This window comes from Alosa alosa, chromosome 5 (genome assembly GCF_017589495.1).
Source record: "Alosa alosa isolate M-15738 ecotype Scorff River chromosome 5, AALO_Geno_1.1, whole genome shotgun sequence".
In the NCBI taxonomy this organism is placed as follows: domain Eukaryota; kingdom Metazoa; phylum Chordata; class Actinopteri; order Clupeiformes; family Clupeidae; genus Alosa; species Alosa alosa.
In genome coordinates, this window is record NC_063193.1 from 11942198 (window position 1) to 11969247 (window position 27050).

General features: G+C 41.5%; 2 protein-coding genes and 1 long non-coding RNA gene across 5 annotated transcripts in view; 1 reads left to right on the forward strand and 2 right to left on the reverse strand.

Moving 5' to 3' along the window:
• Nucleotides 1–97: 97 nt before the first annotated feature.
• Nucleotides 98–12468, reverse strand: polk (polymerase (DNA directed) kappa). 3 transcript variants are annotated; one of them, XM_048242929.1, is made up of 15 exons: nt 12339–12468; nt 11679–11921; nt 11428–11547; nt 10937–11089; nt 10427–10558; nt 9439–9586; nt 8918–9118; nt 6757–6881; nt 6491–6657; nt 6206–6238; nt 5754–5850; nt 4147–4318; nt 2179–3294; nt 1400–1451; nt 98–753 (listed from the first exon to the last, which is right to left on the reverse strand). In XM_048242929.1, the coding sequence occupies exons 2-15, from the start codon at nt 11832–11834 to the stop codon at nt 672–674; spliced, it is 2754 nt and encodes a 917-aa protein (XP_048098886.1). In that variant the 5' UTR covers nt 11835–11921; nt 12339–12468; the 3' UTR covers nt 98–671. The 3 variants fall into 3 exon arrangements, with proteins under 3 accessions (XP_048098886.1, XP_048098885.1, XP_048098883.1); XM_048242928.1 differs by having other exon boundaries at nt 12154–12451; XM_048242926.1 differs by having other exon boundaries at nt 12123–12451.
• Nucleotides 12018–23530, forward strand: LOC125294339. The gene is made up of 3 exons (XR_007193516.1): nt 12018–12107; nt 12408–12520; nt 23443–23530. It is a non-coding gene; the product is annotated as an uncharacterized LOC125294339 (long non-coding RNA).
• arid3c (AT rich interactive domain 3C (BRIGHT-like)) overlaps nt 22998–27050 on the reverse strand; it is a 63357-nt gene continuing 59304 nt past the window's right edge. The window contains exon 9 of the mRNA XM_048242930.1: nt 22998–27044. Within this exon, the coding sequence (XP_048098887.1) occupies nt 26875–27044 (170 nt within the window). The 3' untranslated portion in view covers nt 22998–26874. The remainder of the gene's footprint in view (nt 27045–27050) is intronic.

The window sequence follows — 27050 nt, forward strand, 5'->3', positions numbered from 1 at the left end:
CTTTGTAAATATAAACACCAAGGAATACGGCACAGGCCAACCAACCAGTGTACTAAGGAGGAGAAAAGTGCAAAATACAGAAACATTTAAACTGTGATCAATGTTTTATTTTTCTAGCAAAATAAGCAATAAATAATGTAATACACATTATACGGTGTTGTTGAATTCAGCATTTTTTCAAATTACCCTGATAAAACATTCTTAAAAGGTGCATAAATAAATTAACCTCCTTCATAACTCACTGGGGTGAAGATGAGGATTAAAATGAGCAGATATTATAGTCTGTAGGCTGGCTATTGCACAAGCTCTCTGACATCATTTCAAACAGTACTAAGGAACAAGGCCACCTCTAAGGTAAACAAACGCAGCCGAAGTCAGTCAAAGACAAAAGCTGACTTCAGAGTTTATACACAGAAAATGTTAATAGCTGTCTAACCTTCATTTTCTTTGTCATATTTATATCCTCTCTCTCTCTCTCTCTCTCTGACACACACACACACACACACACACAGACAGACACAGACACAGACACACAGACACAGATAATTGGTTAAATATGGCTCTGAGAGCAGACTGCATATTGCTGTAACAACTGAGAAATCAACTTTCATAGAGGCAGCTTCAGTTAGATTTATCAGAGATGAGGACCTCATATTGCACCTGCCACAGTCTCATCTGAAGAAGCGGTCAATGGTGTTTCTAGGAGCAGCTGCTTTGCTTTTCTTCGATGGGGGAGGTGGTGGAGATCCCGATCTGCAGAGGACGACATGTTTACATTCACACACCCAGTACACACTCCATCACACATACAGTACATTACGCTATCTGCACTTTTATAATACAGGATTTACATTTCACTGAATATGCTCAGAGAATGAGCGATTGCTTCAACCAATTTCAGATGAGATCAGGCAGTTGTACTCTTCAAATGCTTGCTGGCTAGGTAGACTAGCATAGCCTTCTTCTATCAGCTGCATTGTAATGGCACACTTGCTCAACTCATTTCTAGACGGCGTAGCTCACTCTACAAGCTGTAATACAGATTATAATGTACTATAACCTTACTCAGTTGGCTATACTGTATGTAATGTTGTTCAGCAAACATCATGCTGTTTGCCAGTTGGCGATCTCTATATTTTGTGATGTAGCAAGTTAGCAAATGTGCAAGGATCTGAGGATCTGGCCAAACGGTCTTCCCTTTTTCTTTCTTTTTCTGGTTACTCAGAAACTTTTTAGTCACCTGCCCGGGTGTGAGGGTAAACTCACTATACTCTTTTCAACCTGAATCAGCTAATTAGAACTGCTGTGATGAGCGATGAAGAACTGGAATCTAGGATGTGCAATCAATTACTGATCACAACGATCAAAGAGCATCCCTAAGCCCTGGGCCGAGTCTTACCTCTTGCTCTTTCCCCTGGAGTTGGCAGCCCTCTGCATGGGCTGGCCTCTGCCTGTAGGAACATGAACACCGTCAGCACAGAGAGAACACCCCCACTCCCCCCACACACACACTGTTGAACACCCCCACTCCCCCCACACACACACTGTTGAACACCCCCACTCCCCCCACACACACACTGTTGAACACCCCCCCCCCCCCCACACACACACTGTTGAACACCCCACCCCCCCACACACACACTGTTGAACACCCCCACTCCCCCCACACACACACTGTTGAACACCCCCACTCCCCCCACACACACACTGTTTGTACTATCAGAGAAGCAGCAGAACACTGTCCAGGCACTCTGCCGCGTTTGATTGTACACTCAGGAAGGATATTGATCAAATGGAGCGAAGCAAATCACAGCCAACGAGACTCAATCTCTAGTAGCACTTCTGCATTGTGAAAGGGGAAATACAGAGTGTGAATAATTGGTTCTTGCTCTGCAAGTATCTGAGGCATTAAAATGACATCAACATGGGTGTAAAAATAGCAATAGAACAAACCCTGTGACCTGAGGCTATTTGATAGCTACCAGATATGGAAAGACATTGTGAGTATACACTTGCAAGTTCCTATAGCATACGGCTGCCTGCATGTGCAAAGGGACTGTTTCGCAGTGATTTCACACACAAATGCTGAGTCAGTGGAAACACAGAAGGACTTTTAACAATGATATTTAGGACCAAGCTGGTGCGTATACACACACACACACACACACACACACACACCTCTGGGCTGGCTGGTTGGAGGCGCGTGGAGTTGAGACATGGTGGTTGGGGCTCCTCCTTGCAGCTCCTGCAGCGCTTCGCGGTTCAGACACACGTCCACGTGGCGGTTGAAGACGGCCAGGTCGCGGGTGCTCTGCGGCTGGCAGCACACTGGGCACATCAGGGCGGGGGTTGCGTCGCCAAGAATGGCCAAGGACTCATCCGCGGGTACCGGGACCAGGCTGGGGACGCCAACGGAACTGGACTTCTCTAAGAGGCCGGATTTGCGGTTCCCCTCTTGGTCGTCATGCCAAACAGCCTCCCCATTGACAGCGTCTGGTGTGGAACAACGAATGGCGTTGGTGGTGTCTGCATCTTTGGAATATAGTCGCACTGGGCAATCTCGGCTGTCTTCATCTAGCATGTCCTCCTCACGGATCAGGCAGCTCTCTGGCTGACCAGTGCTGAGGCACGCGTCTATGTGGCGGTTAAAGACCTCCAGGTCAGTGGTCTGCATGTCCTGGAAGCACACGGGGCAGGTGAGGCTCTGCTGGGCAGCGCGGGTGGACGTGGAAACCAAGGCTGACGTACACGGCGGAGAGTCCGAGACGGTGATGGCGGCGAGTGCAGAGGAACGGCCAGCAGCACTCCTGGTGGCAGACGTGGACACAGGATCTGAAGTAGATAACGCTGACTGCACTGCGGTGGCCTGGTCCCTTTTGGCCTCTATGTGACTGGACGTGGTGGCGCCCACACTTGGTGTACAGGTGAACACCGGGTCATCTGTTGTCAGGTACGACCCAAACGAGCGGCTGGATCCCTCGGACACCTCTTCGGTTGCTTGCCCGTGCGCTGCCTGCAAGCGCTGCCTCTGGGCTTGGGCCCTCTGGAAGAAGGACTGCTGCTGTGGGGCCCCGGGCTCCCCGCCTCGGCCCCAGCTCAGGGCCCGCGGGGCCCCAGGCGTGGCAGAGGGAGCCTTGGAGGGGGCAGGGGCAGGGGCAGGGACTGGGTTCGCTCTGGGTTTTGGCTCGCCCACTTTCCTGAGGTCACCTCCTCCTCCTGACTGCAGGAATCCCATAATGCTCTTCTGCTGGGCCCGCTTATCATCGGAACCGACAAACCCAGAAACTCGCACACCTGCAAAACATCAACACATAAAACAATACATAAAGGATTAAAAGTAAGAATAAAATCAAGTACCAGAATTACTCTAGTTCTCCAGTACAGTCTCGTGTAACAGGGATTACCACCCAAAGTTTCAAATGCCTGAAAAAGCCATGAAAGTCTGAGAGCTTTAAGTCTGAGAGTTGTTGATGAATTTACTGAACAGACTCTGATGAAGGTGAAAAAAGAGAATTGGCTACAAAGTACACGATCAGGCAGTTAGATCCAGCTGTATCCACTAAAAATGGAAATGAAAAAGCCTCAGGCTACTATGCGACTCCATCAAATTATGCACCAGATTTCACAGAGGCACCCTTTTAAGAGGCCCTGTCCCGCCATGCACAATTGTTTTCTCTCAGCTGTGGCGGAAAAAAACTATTTGAAATTATGGCCACTGATTGAGTCATCAACATTTCTTACTGATGCAGAAAGACACATCAGTGTTCAATAAATGTCTAATTAACTCTAAAGGAAATCATTACGCCATCTATTAAGGATATACATATACAGATTTATTTATATAAATCTAAATAATTCTAATTAACTTTCTAGGTTAAGAATATAAAGCGTGGCCCATTCCTGCATTAACATTGAGCTACAACTGCAGTTGGCTGCAGTTAAGAAAGAAAGAAAAAGAAAAAAATAAGATGTCTGCTAATGAAATTGTGATTGCGATTATAGAATATAGAATTATAGAATATAGAATTATAGAATATAGAATTATAGAATATCCTACTTTTCATGCACAAACAGTGGAGTCTGTCAGGTCAACAAGTCCAATTATCATCGTGTGTGTGTGTGTAAGTGTGTGTAACTGAACATTACCCATGAGCCTCAGCCTGAGGGGCTCCGGTTTGACGGCGTCAATCTCCACCCGGAGCAGCTCCTTGGCGGCGGCGAAGATCTCCTCAGCGCTGGACACGGCACACTGCAGCGTGGACGCCCGCTGCTTCACCACGAAGCTCACGTTCTTCAGCTTCAGAGTCACTGTCTTGCCCTGGCCAGAAAGACACACACACACACGTGTCACACCATCCCCGTGTAACCTGCGTTGTGTTGACCGTGCGGCTTAGGCCTGCCCTCGGCCGGACTCGAACCCGCAAACACGCAGCACCTCAGATCGGGACTCAAGTGTGCTAGCAATCGACCTAAAAGCCCAGGCTGCTAGCTCTCGTGCACGTGAGCACGTGTCTTAAGGCGTCAGGAGGGAGGTTTACACAACGTGCATACTGCACAGCTACAGAGCAGCTGACTACTGTTACACCCACATTGACCATTGACGTGTTTGCCTGGGCTGTAGTGGTGATGTGAGGTGAGATGTGGTGTGGTGATGTGAGGGGGGATGTGGTGTGGTGATGTGAGGGGGGATGGTTCATGAAGGCTCATAAGGGAGCGCGTAAGTGACACACACACACACACACACACACAGACAGCAGTCAGAGCTGTCTGTTGTGTTCCAGGCAGCAGAAATGTGCTCCAGAGCAATGTACCAAGACTAGAATAGTAATGACAGTGGAGCCTGCAGGAAAACACACATGGAAATCTGTATTTTTTAAAAACACTTTCACTTAGAAAGTTTTAGCAGCATTACCCTGGACAAGCCGCCTTCCTAACAAGGGTTGGGTATTACCTGCAACCTCACAATACGATACGTACACAATACGTATCTCAATACGGGTTGATTCTGAATAATGACAACATCCAAAACAGAATTCACTGGAACAGCTGTTCTTCCTAATTGTATATAACAGCTAAGTCAAAGCTTTAAGGATCGCACCACTTAAAAACACTTCCAACACTTCAATTCAGGTCCATAGAGATCTTAAAAGTGAAATGTAATCATTCTATTACAAATCTGACAGTTATTAACTTTAACTTAAAATGATATTTTCTGTTGTCTCCTTCAGCTTTTTGAAACTGTAAAATAAATAAATCAGCATCTGTGTCAATACATATCGATAAAGGAACACATCATGATATAACACAATGTACCACAATACATATTTTGAGCATTGCCCCATTCCTAACCCACATTTATTTGTAAAATATCTCCACATGAATTTCTTTGGTGGGACATAAGTCAGACTTCCCTCTATGTGACTTGAGTAAAACAAAGTGTTGGCATTTTTCAGGGCGTTCTAGCTGTGTGGGTTAACCATCTTTGGCCACATCTGGCGAAGAGACCAGGAAACGTGTAATTAAGCCATCAACAGAATGCATCCGCTCCGTGGCAAATTATCCGCTTGGTCCTCCGCAAGCCCCGGTGACACCTATAGCACTTCAAAAGAGCTCCACCACAACAACAGATGTGTAGGAAGGGGCACATGACCCAGATCAGCCAGCCTCCAGCTCACAGGCAGAGGCAGTGGGTTGAGGAGGTGAGGTGGGGTGGGGAAGTGTGGGGGATAGGTTTGTGGCTGGTTCTTGGGTACCTTCAGACCCTCCTTCAGAAGGTCCTGAGCCAGATCTTCACAGAGCTCCTTACACAGTGACATCTGCTCCTCTACGTCACTCATCTCACCAAAGGTCCTGAGAGAGAGAAAGAGAGAGAGAGATAGAGATAGAGAAAGATAGGGGAGATATGGACAAGTGGAGAGAGAAAGGGAGTGAGAGAGTAACAGGAGTGGGGTGGGTGAGTGTGATATAACGATGTACAAGGAAACAGAACAATATATCAAGAGGAAAAAAGACCAAGACAAAGAAAAGGAGAATGAGATAGAAGAAAGGAAATATGAAATAAGAAGGGAGATGGTGAGAGAGAGAAAGACAGCCAGAGAGAGAGTGAGAGGGTTATAGAGGCAGTGAGTAAAATGAATCAGGGTGACAGGCGTTCTGCTCTGCATTGGCTCACTTAATGCAGATTCATGAAGCAAAATTAGATTACCTCTCAGTGCTCATGCTTTTTCTCTCGCCGTCCCTGTCGGAGACATAAAAGAAACAGCATTTCATTTATACGGCTATCCCCAAAACAAACAGAGGCCCTTTAGTGATCAGTCTACCAGCCTAGCTGCAGGGAGACACGCCTCTCATGCCAGACGTGAGACATGTCCAATCAATGTACAACGCATTCCCCCCTCGGCCTGCTGACTGGTGCAAAGTAAAAGTACTTTTCCAGAAAGTCGTGCGGAGGAAAAATAAATAAATGAATGAATCTGTGCTAGTTACAGACCTCTCGATGTGCGTGGACCCAAGCCCCAGAGATATCTGCAGGAAGTGGTACCAGGATGTCTCGGAGAATAGCAGGGACAGCAGCGCCATCCTCTGGCCGAGTTGGGAACAGGTGTGCACGTCCAGGGCACCCAGCATCTTCTCGGTCACTTTGCCAATCCCTGGGACCTGCAGCACAGCATGACAAAGACATAGACGCGGGCTGAAGAACGCGTGGTCCAAAGTCAAACACACAAAAGAGATTGGATTGGATTGCTGTTGGCTGACCTTGCGGACAGGGAGGTCCTGGATGAAGTCTATCACTGCCTGGTGATCTGAAGGGATTCTGTACTGACCATTGGGCTTGTTCTTGTCACTGCAAACCTTAGCTAACATTGTGTTGGGAGCAATACCTATAGAAAAAAATATATACAAAATGTTATATAAATATGAAAAACAGTTCAAACTAGATGTACCACAGAGCGGTACAAAATATGACCGCCGTCCAGTCCAGCACATTTTTTCCACAAAAATAAATCACGCTGAAAGGCCTATATGATTCTAACTGTCTCACTAAATTGCATTATCCACACTCAATTCTCACTGGTATCTGCTAGACAACAAGTACCAAAACATGATTAGTTCATAGATTTCACATGTAAAATTCATTTTATACAACCCCACCTCCATCTTGCCTGTTCATAATTCTGAGAAATTCTTAATTGTTTGTGTTATGTTTATGTTATGTGTGTGTGTGTGTGTGTGTGTGTGTGTGTGTGTGTGTGTGTGTGTGTGTGTGTGTGTGTGTGTGTGTGTGCTTGTGTGTGTGCCTGCGATGTGCCTGTGCATGCAAGCCGTACATATGTCTACTGTGTGAGTATGTGTCATAATGCATATGATTACTGTGAATGTATGTGTGTGTGTGTGTGTATCTGTTTGTGCACATGTGTGCAGATGAAATGGGTTAACATGACCCCTGGAGGCAATCATACGAAAAAAAATGGTCATCCTAGGCCCTACAGTTCTCAAGATATTCACAGAGAACTGTGTCTGCCCTACCCTCCTTTCGGGGGGTCCAGTCCAGCCGGAGGGCTACAGATCAAAACGAAAAATGACGGTTCCATGCTATCCATGTGGGGGTACATGCCCACCAAGTTTTGTGTACCCCGGTCTTTCAGTGTCCCGGGAATCCTTGTTGGTGTACGTCACTAAATGTATTCATAAATTATTTTATTGTAAGGCCCCCCATGAACGAAAGCACACAAAACTTGGCATGCATTCGGAGGGTGTCATAATGATCCTACACTTTTAATTTTGTGCAGTTTTGACCTTGTCAGCCAGAGATATTGTGATGAAAACACCTAATTTTTTGCTTTTTAATTTTTAACTAGGTGGCGCTATACATGAAATAAGTGGTAATGGGATGGGTTGACATGCCCCCTTAAGACCAACATACATAAAAAAGGTGGACCTCCTAGGCCCTACGGTTCTCGAGATATTTACAGAAAACTGTCTCCGGCCACCTACAGGCCAGTTGGTGTATAGTAACATAAATTAATTTATTGTGTGGCCCCCCATTAACGGAATTCCACAAAACTTGGCGTGCATACAGAGGGTGTCATAATGATCCTACACTTCCAATTTCGTGCAGTTTTGACTATGTTAGGTCACAGATACCTTCAATTACAACACCTCATTTTTACTTTTTTGTGTTTAACTAGGTGGCGCTATACATGAAATGAGTGGTTATGGAATGGGTTGACATGGCCCCTTGAGATCAACATACAAAAAAAAAAGGTCCTCCTACACCCTACGGTTTTTGAGATATTCACAGAAAACTGTGTCTGCCCTACCCTCCTTTTGGGGGTCCAGTCCAGCGGGAATCATTGACGGAAATTTGGGCATGCGAAAATTTCGGGTTTTTTTTTGCGAAAAAAAAAAAAAATCTGACTAAACCTATATGACCCGCTTCACTGCGCGGCGGTCATAATAATATATTATACACCTACAGTATACTGTATTTTCAATTTGAATGGTAATAGAGTCTTATGGTAATGGATGTGTCTATTTATAGGGAGTTTTTCCTTGCCCCTGTTGCTCTTGGGTGCTCCTTGTTGGTGCCCCCCAATCCCAATCCTCCCCCACATTTCTTATGCAGCCCTTGCCACTTAATCTACTAAACCCCTCTTCTACTGCACTTTTTGTGCCCCCCCCCCCCCATAAATGCACAAATAGGCTGACACCAGACATAATTTCACTGCATTTCTTACTTCCAGTAACTATATGCATGTGACAATAAACTTCCTTGTATCCTTGTAATATAATCAAAGAAAGTGTGAGGACTACCTATCATCCAGGTGTTGAAATTGTATTAATCGGTCAAAGTCAAGTAGCTAGGAGACTGACAGACTAATATTAAATTTATAAAGCAAAAAAAAAAAAAAATCACCAGCACTGGCAGTCAGAGATGTTTTCTGCTCAATGCGGAAGCGCATCTCTCTCACTGCCTCCTCTGCACTGGTCCCAAACACCTCCGCGCTGCCAAGCTGATCTGGAACCTGTCCAAACTCAGTGAGACTGTCATCAAACAGAACAGGGGACAGGTCCTCCACTTCTGAGGCAGCCTGGGGGGGCTCTCCATCCTTACCAGCTGCATACACAAATCAGGGAGTAATAAGAAGGGCTGGTGGTGTTAATGACCGGTAACTCCATAATGGACAAGCTCTTTAGCTCTACACTGTTCACATTATTTGACTCAAAAATCTCTTCATGACTTTTACAAGATGCATACCAGTAGATTGTTGTCTAGAGAAAGCAGACTGAGAAAAAGCAGGCAAAAGTGATATTTAAGACTGCAGTTTGACCTGTAATTTGAATTAACACCTGGCCCCTCCTTTCCATCATCTATATTGTAAAGAGAGGTTCATGCAACACAGAGTTGCTGGTTGTTTTTAGTAGGTTGTAGAGGACCTTCAGTCTTGCTTGCGCTGGTATAGTGTGTCCTCTTGGACTCTGGCCAGCTGCGCCTCTGCTCCAAGTGGTCAGTCATGTCCAGGTAAGCCTCGTCCAGACTCATCGGCAGGAAGTTTGGGTCGTAGTCCGCAAAAACCTCACGCACCTTTCACAGAAGGAGGATCGCTAGTTATGAAACGGCATCTTTTTTGTTCACAAACACCGTTTGAGAGATTGCATAACAGAAAACAATCATCTACTGTAGATGCACTGAAACCTCAGCAATAATGTGTCTCTTCGACTTGACTACCGCCCTTCTGACAGGTCTCCCAGCCTGCACAATGAAACCCCTTCAGATGATCCAGAATGTGGCGCCGCGACTGGTCTACAACCAACCCAAAAGGGCACGTTTACCCCGCTGCTCATCCAGCTACACTGGCTACCTATGGCGGCCCGCATCAAATTCAAGGCTCTAATGCTTGCCTACAAAGTAGTCTCCGGTTCTGCTCCGACCTACTTAAATGCCCTCACACAGACATACGCTACCTCCAGACCGTTGCGCTCCTCAGACGAACGACGTCTAGCTCTACCACCAGTACGCTCAGGCCAATCCAAACTTTTCTCATCTGTTGTTCCTCGTTGGTGGAACACACTGCCAGTTCCTACAAGGGCAGGGACATCCCTCTCCATTTTCAAAAAACTCCTGAAGACCCAGCTCTTTAGAGAACATCTCCTCTCATAGCACTACTTACAACAAGTCTTGCGGATCCTTGCACTTACCACCTGTCTTGAACTGACACTCAACTGTTTAAAAACAGCACTCACTGATGCACTTATTCTTATTGTACTCTACCGTTTTTAAATTGTCCTAAAAATTTGAGAGAATTGCTTTAAAACTTAAACTGTTTACCATGTTGTTAGTCGCTTTGGTTAAAAATGCGTCAGCCAAATGTAATGTAATGTAATGTAATGTGTCTGAGGACATGAATATTTCAGTGGTTATCACCTGTGTGCTCACAGCTCGATACTTGTCAAAATTCAGTGGAACAATGACCAGTTGTGGACAGAGCTTTTTAGCAATGAAGCCTGGCATAGCTGCCCGCACACCAAACCGCCTGGCATGATAGTTGGAAGTGGACTGCAACAGACACCAAGACATAGAAAAAAAAACAAGGAAGTTAATTAGGCTAATTAGTTACTAGGTTAAATTTGTCAATTAAGAACTGTAAGATCCAATGCATTTAATAAATAACCCAATCTTTGACTGAAGCAGTATACTGTAAATTGAGAAGTTATAATGGCATGAAAAACATTTAATTAGCTAATAACAAACAGTCACCAATAATCTTATTTCTCCTCGCTACTGCATTTCGGCAGCAAGGTCTTCCACTTTTGATGTCTAGTGCTTGCCTGGGATCCAGACTAGTCTAGTGCACCAACATATAGTTTGTCCTATTACTACCATCAATACTAACGCAAAAGAAGTCCTTTAAAGATCAGGCTACTAACTGCTCACCAGCATGCTCATAGAGCCCACAGCCATGGGCTTGTCCTTCAGCTCTGGGCAATCCCTCATCTCCACAGCTGCATAGAAGGCATCCATGTCCACATGCACAATCACCCGACCTAGCTTCCGTCTTCTCTCTAGTTCAGAAGTCATCTTGTCCACCTGCCAATGGGCCATACATGACAAGTTTAACTCCAACTTCAACATTTGATTGGTGCTGGAGTCAACTAAAAGCACCAATAACGTCCTCCAATAATATCCTTTATTTTTAAATTATTTTACCTTGTGTTTTATGTTTTCTTTCTATTATGATCTTTACCTTTTAACTATTCTTTGACTATATTGCCTTTCTATGCTTTTTATTTGTTATTATTGTTTGGTTTTGTTTATGTAAAGTACATTGAATGACCTCTGTGTATGAAATGCGCTATATAAATAAACTTGACTTGACTTGACTTGACCAATAACGTGCATTATCCTGCTGTTAGGTAAAATTCTACCTGAGCTTGTGCTGTCTTCAGATGCTGCTCAGTGATCCTCGCTTTCTGCTCCATCATCTTCTCAATGCGCTGGTTTACCTGACGCTCTTTTTTCAACTCATTCTCGTAGAATTTGGAGCCCTAACCGACAAAATGATGGAGAAAATAATGATAAACACTGGCAAAAACGACTTTCATAATCACTCGAACAGCAAGTCGACTTTTTAGCATCATTAAGAGTAAGCCTGAATGCAAGCAGCATATTAATTCACCTTCGACGTTTCAAGGATGATTTTGTTAATTTTCTCCCTGTCAAGTCCCTCCATCCCAGCTTTGTTGTCGTTGAGGCCCATCCTAGATAGGATACCCTCATCATCATCAGCGGTTGCGGAGGGACCAGACGGTCCGTCTTGTGCATGTTCCTCCATGCCTCTGCTCTCTGACGTTCGTAAAATATCACTGAAGCACCTTTGCAGCCAAGTTAGCTACCCATCAAATGAGCTGCCATATGCTACCTAAATTACAAAATGACAATTCATATCACTAACGTCAATGAAACGTAAATGAAAGTGAAAGTCCTCCCCTAGTAACATCATTAATGTTAGCGTATCTAATTGTTCAGCTACAAGATGCTAGTTGTTGCCACCAAGATGAAGACATCTAGACTATGACCATTAAGCCTTTATCTTTAAATAACAATGGTAAGGTTGACTAACTTGTTAAGAAGCTAATATGCTGTAACGTCACCATAAGATAGGCTACTGCTGTTTATCTCTCTGGTGGTCGGTCGGTCGGTCAGCTGCTGCGCTTGCGGCTGCTGCTGCTACGTAGCTAGCGTTAGCTAGCTAAACGCTGCAGCTTGAAATCCACTATCTTGATCGCTGGATACAAATCTACATGGGATATGACAAAGATTGCCGCAAAACACTCACTAATTATTGGCATATTCATCGCCAGCATTACGAAAAGTATTTCTTAAACAGTTCCACTACTTCTTTCAGCTTTCGGGTTTTGTTGACATTTCCGCGCGCGCCATGTTCAAACTACACTTGAATATGTGCAGTGTCGTCGGGGATGGAAGGCGATGGTGCAGGATCTGGCCACATTGATGGTGGTGAGTCGCCGCACAACCCACGGATATGATTATGAAATACTCATGAAATAGTCCCGAATGATGTAAGACTGTGATGTATAATGTAAGCATGCTATATCATTTCAGATTAAAATATTTGAAAATATGGTATCACCATAAATTCGGAATCGAAAACAATTCGCACACCGTGTGCTGTGCTGTACGCTGTGAGAAGGAACATGGCCAGTTGTCAAATAAAATAAATTGTGGCCTATGCTGCCCCCTACGGTTTTGTGTCACACATAGCATAAACAAAAGTTAAAGGTGCTATAAGCGATGCCACGCGTTTTTTAGGCTAAAACATTTTATGTCACTAACAGCAACCATCACCTAACCAACCACTAGCTGTCTGTGTCCTGAATACACTGTAAAAAAACGTGATCTCTGTGTCAAGTCAAGTCAAGTTTATTTATATAGCGCATTTCATACACAGAGGTCATTCAACAAAACCAAACAATAATAACAAATAAAAGCATAGAAAGGCAATACAGTCAAAGAATAGTTAAAAGGTAAAGATCATAATAAAAAGAAAACATAAAACACAAGGTAAAAATAAATAAATAAATAAATAATTAGTAAGCAAAAACAAAGGCAAAAGTAGTAAAAAAGTAATAAAAGACAAGGTAGAATAATTATCAAGGCAGATTCAGAATTTGTAACTCGGCACAGTTAGCAGAAAGCATCTAACAGTTTGGTCTTAAGTCTAGATTTAAAACTGGCTACAGTTGGGGCCTTTTTGATGTAGGCCTAATCCGAAAGTTGGTTCCACAGCTGAGCCGCATAGCAGCTAAAAGCTGCTTCACCATGTTTAGTTCTAACAGTAGGTTTTACTAGCAGGTTTGAGAGGGTGTGTACTGCTGAAACATGTCTGACAGGTATTTAGGTCCTGCTCCATTTACTGATTTATAAACAAGCAATAGTGCTTTAAAGTCAATTCTGTGACTTGCAGTGCAAGGACTTAAGAATTGGAGTAATGTGGTCAGTTCTTTTAGTTTTTGTTAGAATCCTAGCTGCTGCATTTTGTATCACCTGAAGCTGTTTAATAGTCTTTTTTAGGAAGGCCTGTGAACAGTCCATTGCAGTAATCAACCCTGCTGGAGATAAATGCATGAATGAGTTTTTCTAAGTCATATTTTGACATCAGCCCTCTGAGTTTGGCAATATTTTTGAGGTGGTAAAAAGCTGATTTAGTTGTGGACAGCCCAGGCTCCAAAAACAGTAACAAAAACAACCTGGACAAACCCATAAAAACATAATAAACTGTTCCAGCAAATCACAGACGAGATGGGCGTTTAGGAGAGTTTCAATTGCACGGGAGCAGCACGGGAGGGAGGGGGAGGAAGTAGCGAGCTAGCTCCCGGTTTTGTTTAAAAGTCAACAGAAGTGACGTTACCCAGCATCGCTTAGAGCACCTTTAACTTTGTTGCGTTGGAAAATATAAAATAGAAGCAGACACTAAAAAAGTTCCTGATGATAAACTTTGATAGGCTGTGTTATTAATTGTTAAAAATTATATTCTAGAATAGACTATTCTAGTCTATATGTTGAGCCATGATAGGCTATGTATGTGATAGCGGTGCTTTCTGGAAGCCTATCCTTTTTGCATGTAGACCTTAACATAGATAGATAGATAGATAGATAGATAGATAGATAGATAGATAGATAGATAGATACATTTATGTTGGTGAGTAAGGGCTATTGTGTATTCTGGAATTGATGGGTTGTTGGGGAATCTTTTTAAATAATAATATATAATTAAAGTAGGCTATAATCTACTTCGTATTTTTTCCTCTTACCCCTTCTAATGCTTTTGTAAGCAGACTCAGAAAGTGAAATGGGACATAGACAGAGAACAGTGAGGATTATTCACAACAGTGAGGATTATTCACACAATATCCCAATAACTTTCAGAATTGGAAGCAGACACTGCTTCGGCCTGTTTCCTAATTGGAAATGACAATGAGTGTATTTTCTTCTCAACCTAATTACTAAATGGAAGTGATGCACATAGGCCTATATAGTGATGCACATAGGCCTATATAGTGATGCACATAGGCCTATATAGTGATGGATATAGGCCTATATAGTGATGCACATAGGCCTAGTTGTGTTGAACCATCATGCACGAGTTATATAAAAGAACTTTATTGTAACGTTTTTGGGCACTTATCTGGGATCTATTTCGGGCAGATCTGTGTGTGTAAGGCTTCACAAATCACAACACACCAACCTCGTTCCCGCTGCGAGATCTCAACACATGATTGGCACAATGTATTCACAACATACCACATGATTGGCACAATGTATGTCAACTTTTGGCAGCGGAAGGAGCGGAATATGTGTAGCTGACTGCCATGTTTGCGTTATGAACTAACCCCTATACATTTCTGTGGGAGATTCTTTGAGTGCTGTGTCTCCTCATTAGAAAGTCTCTGCTTTACTGTAAGTAGCCTAATTAAACTAAGCCATGGACTGGTAATTCTCTCCACTTTAGCTGGTCAATGAATATATATGTCCACTAGAGGCCTCCAATGTACATGTAACCACATACACTAAAACCTTTGATTGTTTGTTTTTAGCCTGAACATCAACACCAACACATACACCCATCGGTGCACCCCCCCCCCCCCACACACACACACACACACACACACACACACAGACGGTCTACAAGAAGATCATGTGTCCTCCCAAAAGAGATTTTTACCCTGGTTAACCTTAGCAACAGATTATCGGAAAATCTTGTCAGAAGTAAGATCCCAATTAGTGCATGAAATCAAGGCTGCCACCCCTCCTTCCATAAAGAAGGTGATGGGAGAACACAGTAGACTGGACAATGAGGCTTGTTAGGCCTCTGTTAGATGCTTCCCCTTAGAGGGGTACCAGCATCAACAACATTGTTGTTCCACTCTTGCAGACGAGAAAATCGAAACATGGTGAGGGTGGGGAAAGTCACTTTTATGTGTTGGAAAAGGTAACTTGTGTTCATTGTGTATGCTCTTTAAAAAGTGAATGAAATTTACTTTTACTTTTCACATTTTCATCATAGGATTAGCAATTTTTTGGAATCAGTAAGAAACAGGTTCACATGAGTTCATAGTCAATAAAAAAAAAAAAACTATCAGGAAGATTGAGAAGCCATAGATAAATGATTCCATATATCATCGTTTGTTCCAACTGAATCTTGATGACTTTGTGAGATGGACCTCTTGTCTTTTATCAAAACCCATTTTCTTTTAAAATCTTGCTTGTGCTACAGTGACACTGTAATCCCAAGCTTAGTACTAAGATGTACCCCATGTTTGACATGACAGACAGATGTACAAAGGAAGCTAATCTGACTTGAGGATTTAATGCATTTCAATAAGATGGATAAGGGGCTTGTGTTTGTCAACCGGTGGTTCTTCTTACACCCCTTTTATTGCTAGGGTTACCCAATTCCTTGCTAGGGTTGCTAGGGTTACCCAATTCCTTAAAGTTTGTTGTGATTTTAGTGTTTAAAACATATGAAAGAGTCTTTCATACCAATGCCATAGCAAATACAGACCTGCATTAAAACATGCATTAAAACATGCTTTGACGTTCTAGATGATCAGAGGACTGTCACATAACACATATTTTCATTCTTTCCTCAGTAAAAATGTATGTCCACATGAGTACCTAAGAGTGATGATAGATTATTAACAAATGCAAAAAGAGATCATCCGTTTTATAATCAAGGCAAGAGAATATGGTCTTTAGGCTTCACTGTACTAAATATCCTTACGTAGACATACAAATGACAAATTACGATATATTGTTTTCATTAAATAGATGGTCTACTGAAAACTGTCAGGAAAAGGGATTAAGGGCAATAATGTAATTGCGAATGCCTGTTTTCTAAAGGTATGTTTGCGTATACATATGATGTGTGCCTGTGTGTGTGTGTGTGTGTGTGTGTGTGTGTGTGTGCGTGTGTGTGTGTGTGTGTGTGTGTGTGTGTGTGTGTGTGTGTGTGTGTGTGTGTGTGTGTGTGTGTGTGTGTGTGTGTTTGCATGCATGCACATGTGTTCATTGTCATATTAGCTAAAAGCTAAAAGAGGATTGACTTAAAATGATCATTGACCAGGATATTGTTAACCCCTCGGCTCAAACCTTATTTACATCTCCACAGCACAGTCTACAACCTAAACCTTCTAATTTCTCTTCTGTGGAGAGTAGTACCATCAGGACAGGGGGCTCTGATGAAATAACCTGTCATCTGCTCACCCCATAAGCCCTATTGTGCAGTGGCACCACTGCGACCATGAAAACAGTGGGGGTGGAGTTGTCCATTTGTAAGGCAAAACAAGGACACGGGGCATGAGGGGGTAGCAGTTTCGCAGCTGTGTTTGTTAGGACGTATAGTAATGACGTCTTCATCGCAGGCTTTGAGCTGTTTGGGTGAATTTGCATTCTAAATGTTTCATATCAAGCATACAGGTGGAGGCAGGTGTGCTGGAGATTTTAGTTATTTTCTCAAAAAAAAAAGTTTGGCGTTCAGTAGGTGAGAGAAACAATGGGAAGGCATGTTGGTATATGTGCTATGAGTGCTCACTGTGTGCCTCTCTGAGTGGGGTTCAGTGAGAGATGGCCTTTATCACCTGTGTTAGAATATAAGACTCATACCAATGTATTTACCTGACAGGATTGTCGCACCATTAGTCACACCTCACCTGAAACTAATGAGACAGGAGCGGTATAGTTGCATAACTGACAAAAACATGCAAATTAACCATGTATGTTAGATATGCTATGAATGCACCTTTGTGTGAGATACTCCATGAAGCCATAGGCCTAGGTTGAACTATATAGCCAAACCATAAAGTAAAATATGTTTTTTGTCCAGCACACCTGCTTACCTGATTACCCCCAGGCTATCAGGATTCTAAATGAGGATTGTAGCAGGAGCACCAGCATAGCCTAAAGGGCAATTCCATGGAAAATTAAATTTTTTGTAACATCCATAACGCCAATAAAATGTGATGGTATGGTATGATGTGAATGATTACATGAAATTTGAGCATTTGCTATTTTTGGCTGAAGAATGTAAATGAGAAAAAATGCACAAAAAATGAATGTTATCATTCACATCATACAAATGCCAACTGATGTGACAAAAAGTCCATTTTCCGTGGAATTGCCCTAAACACTTTGCACTTTGGACTTTTCTTCTCCCTTTTTTTATATATATACTGTATATCCTTTGAACAGTCTTGGAGTCAGTGGAACAAGCATTTCACTGCATTTATAGGCTACCTGTATAATGTATGTGACAAATAAACATTTGATTTGATTTGCTTATAGGCTAGATAGAGCTGAATCTTTTTTTTCCTGAAAGACTGAAGCCACACTAGAGGCATTGTGTCACAATGCCTCAACATTGATCAACAAATGATTTGTTGAAATTGATTGCATATCTGGTTGCTATGGTACTTGCATCCATGGCAACCACAGGCAACTATGGCAATGCCTTTTATTATGATTATGTGGAGACAGTGGTCTGTGCATCCCCTTGGCCAATAGTCATTAAGGGTTATTAAGCTTGAACAAAAAGGTTTTCAGCTTCCCGTATGTCCCTTTACAGTCTCTATTGTTGATTTAATAACCTTGGATCAAATAATTCAAAAGCTTTGCAATTATACAGTGATGATAACATGCCACATACAGTAGCCATGCAAGGTGATGGAATGGAGCTATAGTTTGAGACTGGCAATAAATAAATAATAAACTAAATTAAACTAACCAAACGAAATATTTACACTTTAAACACTTACAGCATAAGTGGGACCCTTTATTCTCAGTACATGTGAACACTGGAAAATTTATCTAGATGACTTGTCATTTGCACCTTGCTGAACTTGTTCAACAAGAAATCCGAGAAACAAAGAAACAGACGAGCATTCATTCATGCAAACAAACAAACAAACAAATAAACAAGCAAAAGCTTTGTCCTGACTGGTTAAGCTATTTATCTTGACCAACTAATGGAATATGATTAAAAAATTGCCTTCTGTGTCTTTGAGTACTGTAAATCATATTGTCCATTTCCAAAGGCAGGTCATGGACTACGACCTAGATTACAGCCTGAGGAAAATAATCCCATCACAATGCACTAGCCTCTTACTGACTCCTTGTTATTAACAGGAATTTTGCACCCCCTTCACGTGCACCACCAGTGTCAAGGAGATAAGTAGATGGAGCACATTTCAGCAATGCTTGTTAGTGCGTTGTCAGTCAGTTCTCCACTGTCAAGAGAGATACGTTAACCCAAGTACAGTGTTCAATGCATTTGTTTTCTCAGGAGTGTTAAATGCCTTAAAACAAGTCTTCCCTCTGCAACCTCTCATGTGTGATATCAAGTTGTAGGTGTCGTGTTGATTATTGGGTTTAAGTATTCCGCTGTATCAGATGACCAAGGAGTGGCAATGATGATTTTGACCCCACCCCCCTCTACCCCACACCACACCCTGCCGAGCCTGAGCTAAATTGTGCATCGACTTTAAGCAAGGAATTCCATGTATGGAACATGATGGATGGCGTTCTCATGTGGCCTTTGAAGTGCTCTTGCCTTTGTGTCTCATCAGAGTAGGACCAGTACATTTCTCCACAGGCTCTGCCCATCGCCAGAGGCAAGGGCAGATAAAAGAAATGTGATCCACAGGAACAGAAGTGCACTACTATAATATCCCCAGTGATTTCTCTAACAATTACGTTTCACTAATACAATGTGTGTGTACATCACCGGAAAGGGGTATATTGTGTAACAGTGCAGTATGATGCAGTAAGAGACAACAGGTCCTGGAGCTCAACACAGCTTTTTTTGCCATGAAGTCTTTTAAATAACATTGCAACATGAGAGCATATTGATAGGACGTTTCAGTGCCGAATCAGGTGACATTAAAATTGTGATCATGTTAGTGGAAGCTAGTTGAAAAACCTTAAGTATGAAGAGTCCCAAATATTCACCTTCTACCTAATCTAAAGGAAGCAGTTTGCTTGTTGAAAAATTAAGGGAACACTTCAATCATACACTGGATCGGTACTCTGACACTGTTTGGTTCTGAGCACAAGTAAAACTTTTGAGTGTTTTATTTTGCAAGAATTGAAAATAATCCATCTTGAGTGCTGTCCATTCTCAAAATACATTCTGTGAATGTATTTTGAGAATGGAGAAAAGGGTGGAAGGTTAAAAAAAATGTGTTTTAACAATTGCGGAAAACCTAAGTGTTCCCTTTAACACTATATATTTAGACCCTATGTATGGAAGAACTACTTTCAATTACAACAATAATAATAAAAGAAACAATATAAATAAATAAGTTACACATACAATAAAATTGTAAGTTACACATACAATAAAATAAATTGTGATAACATAGAATAAAAACCAAATTCCTAAATTTTTACATATTGTCTAGCAGTTACTTTACTCTCTGATAATGTCAATGCAGCCTTCTGACACTGGAAAAAGTGCAATCCTAATGCTTGTTTGTTCTGGTTCTTCTTTTGACATACATCCTGATTGGCACTGTGGTCTCTTGCTATGGGCTGTCAGCTGTAGCCCTCAGCCTCAGACAGAGGGCATCCATTACATGTTTGCACCATGTGTACAATCAAACAGGACTCTCCTGACCATATAGTCAGGTTTTTGGTTTGTGTTGTGGAATGTGTGACCCTCAGCTAACCACAGTATGTTGCTTAGTGAAACCACAGTGCCCGATTTTGACTGGGTGAAATAAATTAAATTGGAGTGGCAGGAGTGGGTTTAAAGCGATATGCTGAAGTTGCTAATTGGTATCGATGCAACACGATCTAGTCTTTCAGATCAGCAAAGCTAATCACCCATGACAGCTATGAGGTGATCTTTGTGTAGAATCTCGCTGGCGGGGTGAAAGTTCAGCATCAAATCAATGGCCACTAAAAAAGCAGGCCGGAGTGACAGCATCTTTGTTTGTGTTACTGTTATGGATGGGTCATCGATTGGGAATACGGTTCTGAGCAGGGAAACTGCTGATGTCCACTCACTCCAGGAATACCTTGATTCATTTCATCCGGAGTTGTTTGATGATATCAGGACCTTTTTTGTAACACATTGACAGGTTGACTAACAGATGTGTTTCACATCTGTGTAAAAAGATGTAGAGTTAAAAAAAATTACCTCTGTATTATCAATTATACTGTTATTCCATAGGCAACTACTGCACTTGATCTAAATCCTCATAGAACCTGACCTGAAATTGTACACAGCTATTGCATCACTGGGAAAGGAAGTCAATCACCAGATAATATTCCAGCAGCATGAGTTAAAAGAGCTTGTTTCAGCTCAGGCTGAATCACTGGGATCAAATTATAGTCTTTACATGTAAATATTTAATTGGATTAGGGGCTGGGAGATGAGGACGGTAGTAATCAGTAGTAATCTTACGGGTTGGTCACATGACTAATGTAAAGTAATGAGTGGCTATATTGGGCACGACACAGTTTCAGTGACTAGTGCGAGAGCTTCGCCCCACTGTTAGGGGTCATGTGTAACTAAGACATCACAAATAAACAGACTGAGGACAGCACTCAAGATGGATTATTTTCCCTGAGAGGATATGTTACTAATACTACTAGTACTTATTACAACATACATTTGGTCATTTAAAAAACAAATTGATGATGAAGCGATCTGTTAATTGATGGCCCCATAGTTTTACAAGGCTGTGGGAGGGGAAGCCTCAGTAGAGCTGTTCTGTCCGAGTAGTTGTTTAATCACGCTCCCTGACCACTGCAGTCGGAAGTATCTACCTCTTGGTAACCAGCTGCCATAGCCCAGTGAATAAACATGAGTGTGCTGAAGGTGACATGCTGAAGAATGAGCCAGAGGAGTGAGGAAGACATCCGCACAGGGAGAAGCCCCCCACATACACACCACCATTTCCTCAAATCAGATTGATGGTTCACCTTACTTTATAGTGGCTCCATTGATTGTTAGGGTTGACTGTCAGTGGTGCATAAAATTAACACAGTGTTATAGGGAATAGATTTCTGTCAACCTCTGACAAGATAACCCATTATTGGACGGCACTGCTAATTTGTTTTTGTTTATTCAGAAGTGTAATGTAACACTGCCCAGACCCAATAATAACTCTATTACCTGCAAATCCCTGCAAGACCATTGAAAGCCACTAATCTTGCCTGGTCCTAATTACATCAGGTTCTCAGCCCTTAATTAACCAATCTTTACTCCATTTTAGCTGCTTAATGCAGCACACACCCTGGCATCATTAGTTTAATTGCCTACTTTTGCAGAGTCGTACTTTGACCTTTGTACTGCAAAGTCGTCAACTATGTGTGGTTGTGTGTGTGTGTCTTAAACTAATTGCTGATTTCCCTTAATGTTGTGCACCTGTGTGTAGGTTTTTGGCCATTGGCTGTTTTCAGCAGTAGTCACATGGAGTGTGCCAAAGTGACACACAGAACAGAATTGTGTAGCTGGGTTTTTAATCCAACAGGAAATCCTGACTAGAAAAGCCTAAATTCTGCATAAAATCTAGAATCAGAAATGTAGTCCCTGGAAGGGGTGGATTAAGTCAGTAAGGTTTGTTTCATAACTTGGTTTAGAGGGATCCATTTTTAATTTAAGAACACAGTGGATGTACATGTGTAGACTTGCATTTCAAGTTTCTGTGAATGCCCTTAAAATATGCAAATGACTTGGATGGAAAGCCCAAGCTTTACTGATGGATATTCCTACAATAAAGTAAATAAGCAAACAAACGTACGAAATCTATATATGAATGTCCCAATGTTGCGTTTTGTGTGAGTAAGAGAAGCAGACAGTATATTTAGTTATGTTTTATGTCTTGAATGGACTAGCTAGTTAATTGCTATAGATATGTGATATATGAATAGATTTACAACACTAGAGGTTGAGGCAGGAAAAATCTGTCCAATCTATCCAAATCTCTCCAAAGCCATATTGATTATTGATGTCAATTGTTTCAATCATAATTTAAGTCAATTCTTCTATATCTACTCAATAAATGTAGCAATGGAAAAGTACAATGTCTCCACTGAAATGTATTTATTTCAAATCAACATAAAGAGGAGAAGCTGCCTCTGCCGTAATGGTTGATCTGACATCCTGTCAATGAACAATGGTGAAATGTCTAGCCATTGTCTGGTTTAGTGCAATTATTTCGAGGCAATAAAACGCTTCCTGTGTCTGTGTCCCAATTTAATTGTGGTTTCCTTTCAGGACCTTTATGGCATTCTTTTCAGTCTTGCTTCAGCTATCTCACTTCATCTGCCCGGCACAAGGGCCAATGAAGAAGTTATGCAAGGGTTTTGTAACAAAGTCTGTTGGTACCACCAAAGAGGAAATCAAGGGGAAAATGTGTGATCAACTGCACGGTCTTATGCTGAGAGCTGAGAAAGGACAAAAAGACATCAATTTAAAGCAGTAATTTATTTCTAAATATGCTACGAGTCAATGGCAAAACGAAGAAAAAAAATCTCTTTCACCTGTTTTTTTGTATGTTTTTAACCCCTGAGCACCACAATCCAGCTTTCCCATAATACACTGGATTCATCCAAAGTGAACAAAAGGAAACAAAAGAAATGTTTAAGCTTTATACACTGAAAAAGCCTTAATAAGTTCTACAATCTAATAGCATAGCACAGCTAAAAAAAAAAGAAAATGAACAAAGTAAACAACATGTTTTTTCAGTAAGTACATAACTGAGTCTTTCTCTTCAGTGAATCCTATTTTCAACACATTTCTTTCTTTTCTGACAGTCATCTTATTCAATAGTAAGCCAGTAAGAGTACATTTTTTTTCTTTTAGTTTTTCTTTGGTTAAAAGAAATTTCTGCCATTTCTATGTTCATGTTTCACAGTCAACGAACAACCCATGACTGGCGAAACACATATCAACCTCTGGTATGTCAACGCAAGAGCAAGGAGGGAAACAACAGTCATGAGAGAGACCAGACTGTGCCAGTGTTAATGAAAAAGAAGACATTACTGAGATGTCAACTACAATGATTGTGAGCCATAAAAAAAATTACATTTGTGCATCCACATGGCCCTTTATTCTATATTTATGTTTGTTGTGTGATTTATCTTTACAATGTACATTTTTGCAACTAATTCCTGCCTCAGCAATTCCTTTGAACTGTGTGATTGTTTCATAATGGGTAGCAGAGTTAAGGTAAGGTAAATTTATTTATATAGCGCGTTTTCCAGCACAATGGCTAATCAGTTAAGAAAAAGACATTTAAGAGTAATGACTATCTATCCATTACACATTTTTGCAAATGCTAAAATGTCTCACCGATCTTATAAAAGCACTGTGTGGAAGACATCATTTGGAAATAGACCTAAACGTACAATACAAAATCTTTGGTATAGGAAACAGCAGTGTGTTTTGTGTTTGGATGGGATTTTTGCTCGGCTTATCATTCCAAAAACCTCCTGGAAAAAACTGAACGTAGAAGTTCAGACTCTATCATCATATATTATAAAACATCTGCTCTGTAATGTGTAATTTCAAAGTCTTTCAAGTAAACACTGGAATCGACAGAGTATCAGAGATCTACCAACCATACACACATCAGTAACGTACAGGCATGCCTGAAAACACTGTACGCTCCAGTGGTGACTGCCTGTTGGGACAGGATTGTGGTATCGTGTATAACATTACTTCAAACTGTACATTTATCAATCAAATGTGCAGTACACTCATCTAACGGGATATCAACATTAAACAGCAATGAACAGATAGCCATGTACAAGAAATATAATCCTTCTGGCATTTCTCCCAAACAATATATAATGCCATTTTCAAAAAAGAAAAGTGAAGAAGCAATGCACACATGAATACATTGCCTCGTGCCCTGTGTGGTCCACCTAATTTTCTTTTCATCTCAGTACATATGTTCAAGCAAATAATGTTTGTATGGGCCAAAAGGCTATACTTAAAAACTGGCGATTATGGTCATGTTTGTTGGCACAGTCTAGAACAAATGAGGTAGATGTCTGTTAATAAAATATTCCCTTCTTGGTATAACAATACAAAATATGAGAAAAAAAATCCAGTGATCTGTTGAAACAAAAATATTGATTTTTCTTTCAAGTGGCTTCACAATAAAAAGAATAGAAGTGAAATATGAGGTATATTTGTATTCATAATCTATTATGTATGTACAGATTTGTGAGGTATCAGGCTGTATTTCAAAGAACTTAAAAAGGGCCTAAAGCAAAGTGGTGTAGCTGAATGCACTGTTACAGCCCCAAGATATAACATGAAATAAAAAAGAGCAAAATAAATACAATTTGAAATCATATGCTTAATATACTTAAAAAAAGATTAACACACAGAATATAATCAAACAGTTTCCCATTTCCCTTAACAACAGAGAAAGTATTTCTGAAGCAATGGTAAGAGTGAGAGAAATAAAACGTTGGAGAGAAATATATATATATATATATTGTACAATATATATATTATATATTGTATATAGGGGAGTAGGGATAGAGAGAGACTGTAGAGGAGTGAGATGCATAGAAAAAGAGAGATTGAGAAAGAGAGATAGAGAAATAAGTCAAATGCAAGTGCATTATTTTAAACAAAAAATGAAAACAGGATTCTATTCACAATAAAGCCAATAGCTATTTCTTCAGCAATCCTCAAATCCAAAATGATGATTCCCCCATCTTGCTTTCTGTACCTCCCAGGGATCCTATATCTATTTAATTTCATGAGAAATGTACTGAAGTGCTCAATCATTTCATTTAACCATAGGGGTGTCCATTGCCATTATATATAACATGACCTTTTTGGCATGACTTTACTCTCAGGCTCTCAAAAACCAGTAGAGCCAATGTTATTTTGCTTTTGTTTTGCATGTGGCTAAATGGATTCAGAGAACCATGATGCACCTAGTGAGAAACAACAGATCCTCAATGACAAATCATTTAGGTGTAGGTGGAAAGTCACTTTTGTAATAAAAAGTCTACATTGATGGAAAGAGCCATCTCCACGAAGCCAAGAAGAAAAAAGAAAATCTTGGCGTGTACATTGTTGCAAGCTCTGACCACAATCCATCATGAAGCAATGTTGCTGGCTTCCTATATTTAAGTTGCCACAGCCTTTACATTACAATAAAACATTTAAAAAAGACTTGCATGTATTAAATACCAGTGTGATCCACTGATTGTCCCACTGAACATTTGGACATGACATTTGATTGATTTGGACATGTTCACCGCGGCAGATAGTACATCACTTAGATATTTTCCTTTACAAAGAAAAGAAAACAAGCATCGATAAGTACATCTTCCTGACTGCTAAAAAGGTTGTCCCTCCCTCTTTTCAGTGGGATGTGCTTTGCCTACATCTACAATTATTATTATCATTCTTTTTTTTCTTGAAAGTACAAAACCACTCGTTTTGTCACTCAGAACTACCATCGACCTCTGATTCTTCGGTGGCTTGTTCTAAGTTACTGCAGTGCTTTGAGAGAAAAAAACTGTGCGTTTCTACATTTGTTTCAATTCCACGACCATGCTGAGCGTGGCTACCTTGTCAATGGCATTCTAGTCTTCTTTGGTATAAGCTGCAAGTTCTGAGGGATTCAGTGATTTTGGTGCAAATGCACGTCTAACCTGTTTAGAAATGTGAAATAAGAACGCCAAGGCTGACGGTATGAGATTCCAGAGCACAACAAAAAAAATAACAAAGCCAGCAGAGAACAAGGAAAAAAACCTCCCTTCCCAGATATTTGTCACCAGAGAATTGTGCCATTGTCATTTCCACAGTCATTGCACTGTCCCGGGTGACTGTGGTACAACCACACGATAAAGCTTCTCCCCACAGAACAGTGCGATTCTTGAGAGAGGAAACATACTCACTTCATACGTGTTATTACTGACCCAACACGCCCCACTAAGCATTGCAGCAGCTGTTGCTCAGGGTTGAATGGAGTTGGACAATATGTATTCTCTCGGTTTCAATGTATGTACATGTATCCTTTTTTATTGTTAGATAGATCTTTCATTTTTTTTTTTTTTAAATAAACATTCAATCTTGTCACTTTTGAATTATGGACTTTTTATATAAAAGAGAAGAAAGCCACCTTCAAAAACAACAAAATAAAATTGGATAAATGCATGTTTATGATCTATCTTCTGTTCTCGGCTTTGCTCTGAGTCTTTGCAACGGGAGGGGAGGCGGCAGGGGGAGGAGAGGGGACAGGTGGGGACCAGGACTGGGCAAGACAGATCAGTCTGGGGCTGGTCAGTAGAGGTGGGGGTGGGGTTGCTCTTGCTCAGGGGGATGCGTTGCCGTGTGCCGAGGATGAGGTGGAGGAGGCGGACGAGGACGGCTGGATGTGCGTGGACAATCCCGGGCTGGACTTTCCCTGAGCGATGTGGTGGTGGTTGCCTCGGTGGCTCCCAGGGATCACGGGCATGGAGGGCTTACGGGCAAACAGGACCCCTGAAC

Excerpts from the sequence above, each read along its gene's own strand:
- polk (XM_048242929.1), bottom strand. The coding sequence starts at position 11,834 with ATGGAGGAACATGCACAAGACGGACCGTCTGGTCCCTCCGCAACCGCT. Across the intron at positions 11,548-11,678 it reads TCATCCTTGAAACGTCGAAG|GGCTCCAAATTCTACGAGAA; the intron begins GTGAATTAATAT and ends TTTGTCGGTTAG. Across the intron at positions 3,295-4,146 it reads CCTCAGGCTGAGGCTCATGG|GTGTGCGAGTTTCTGGGTTT; the intron begins GTAATGTTCAGT and ends GATGTTTTGCAG.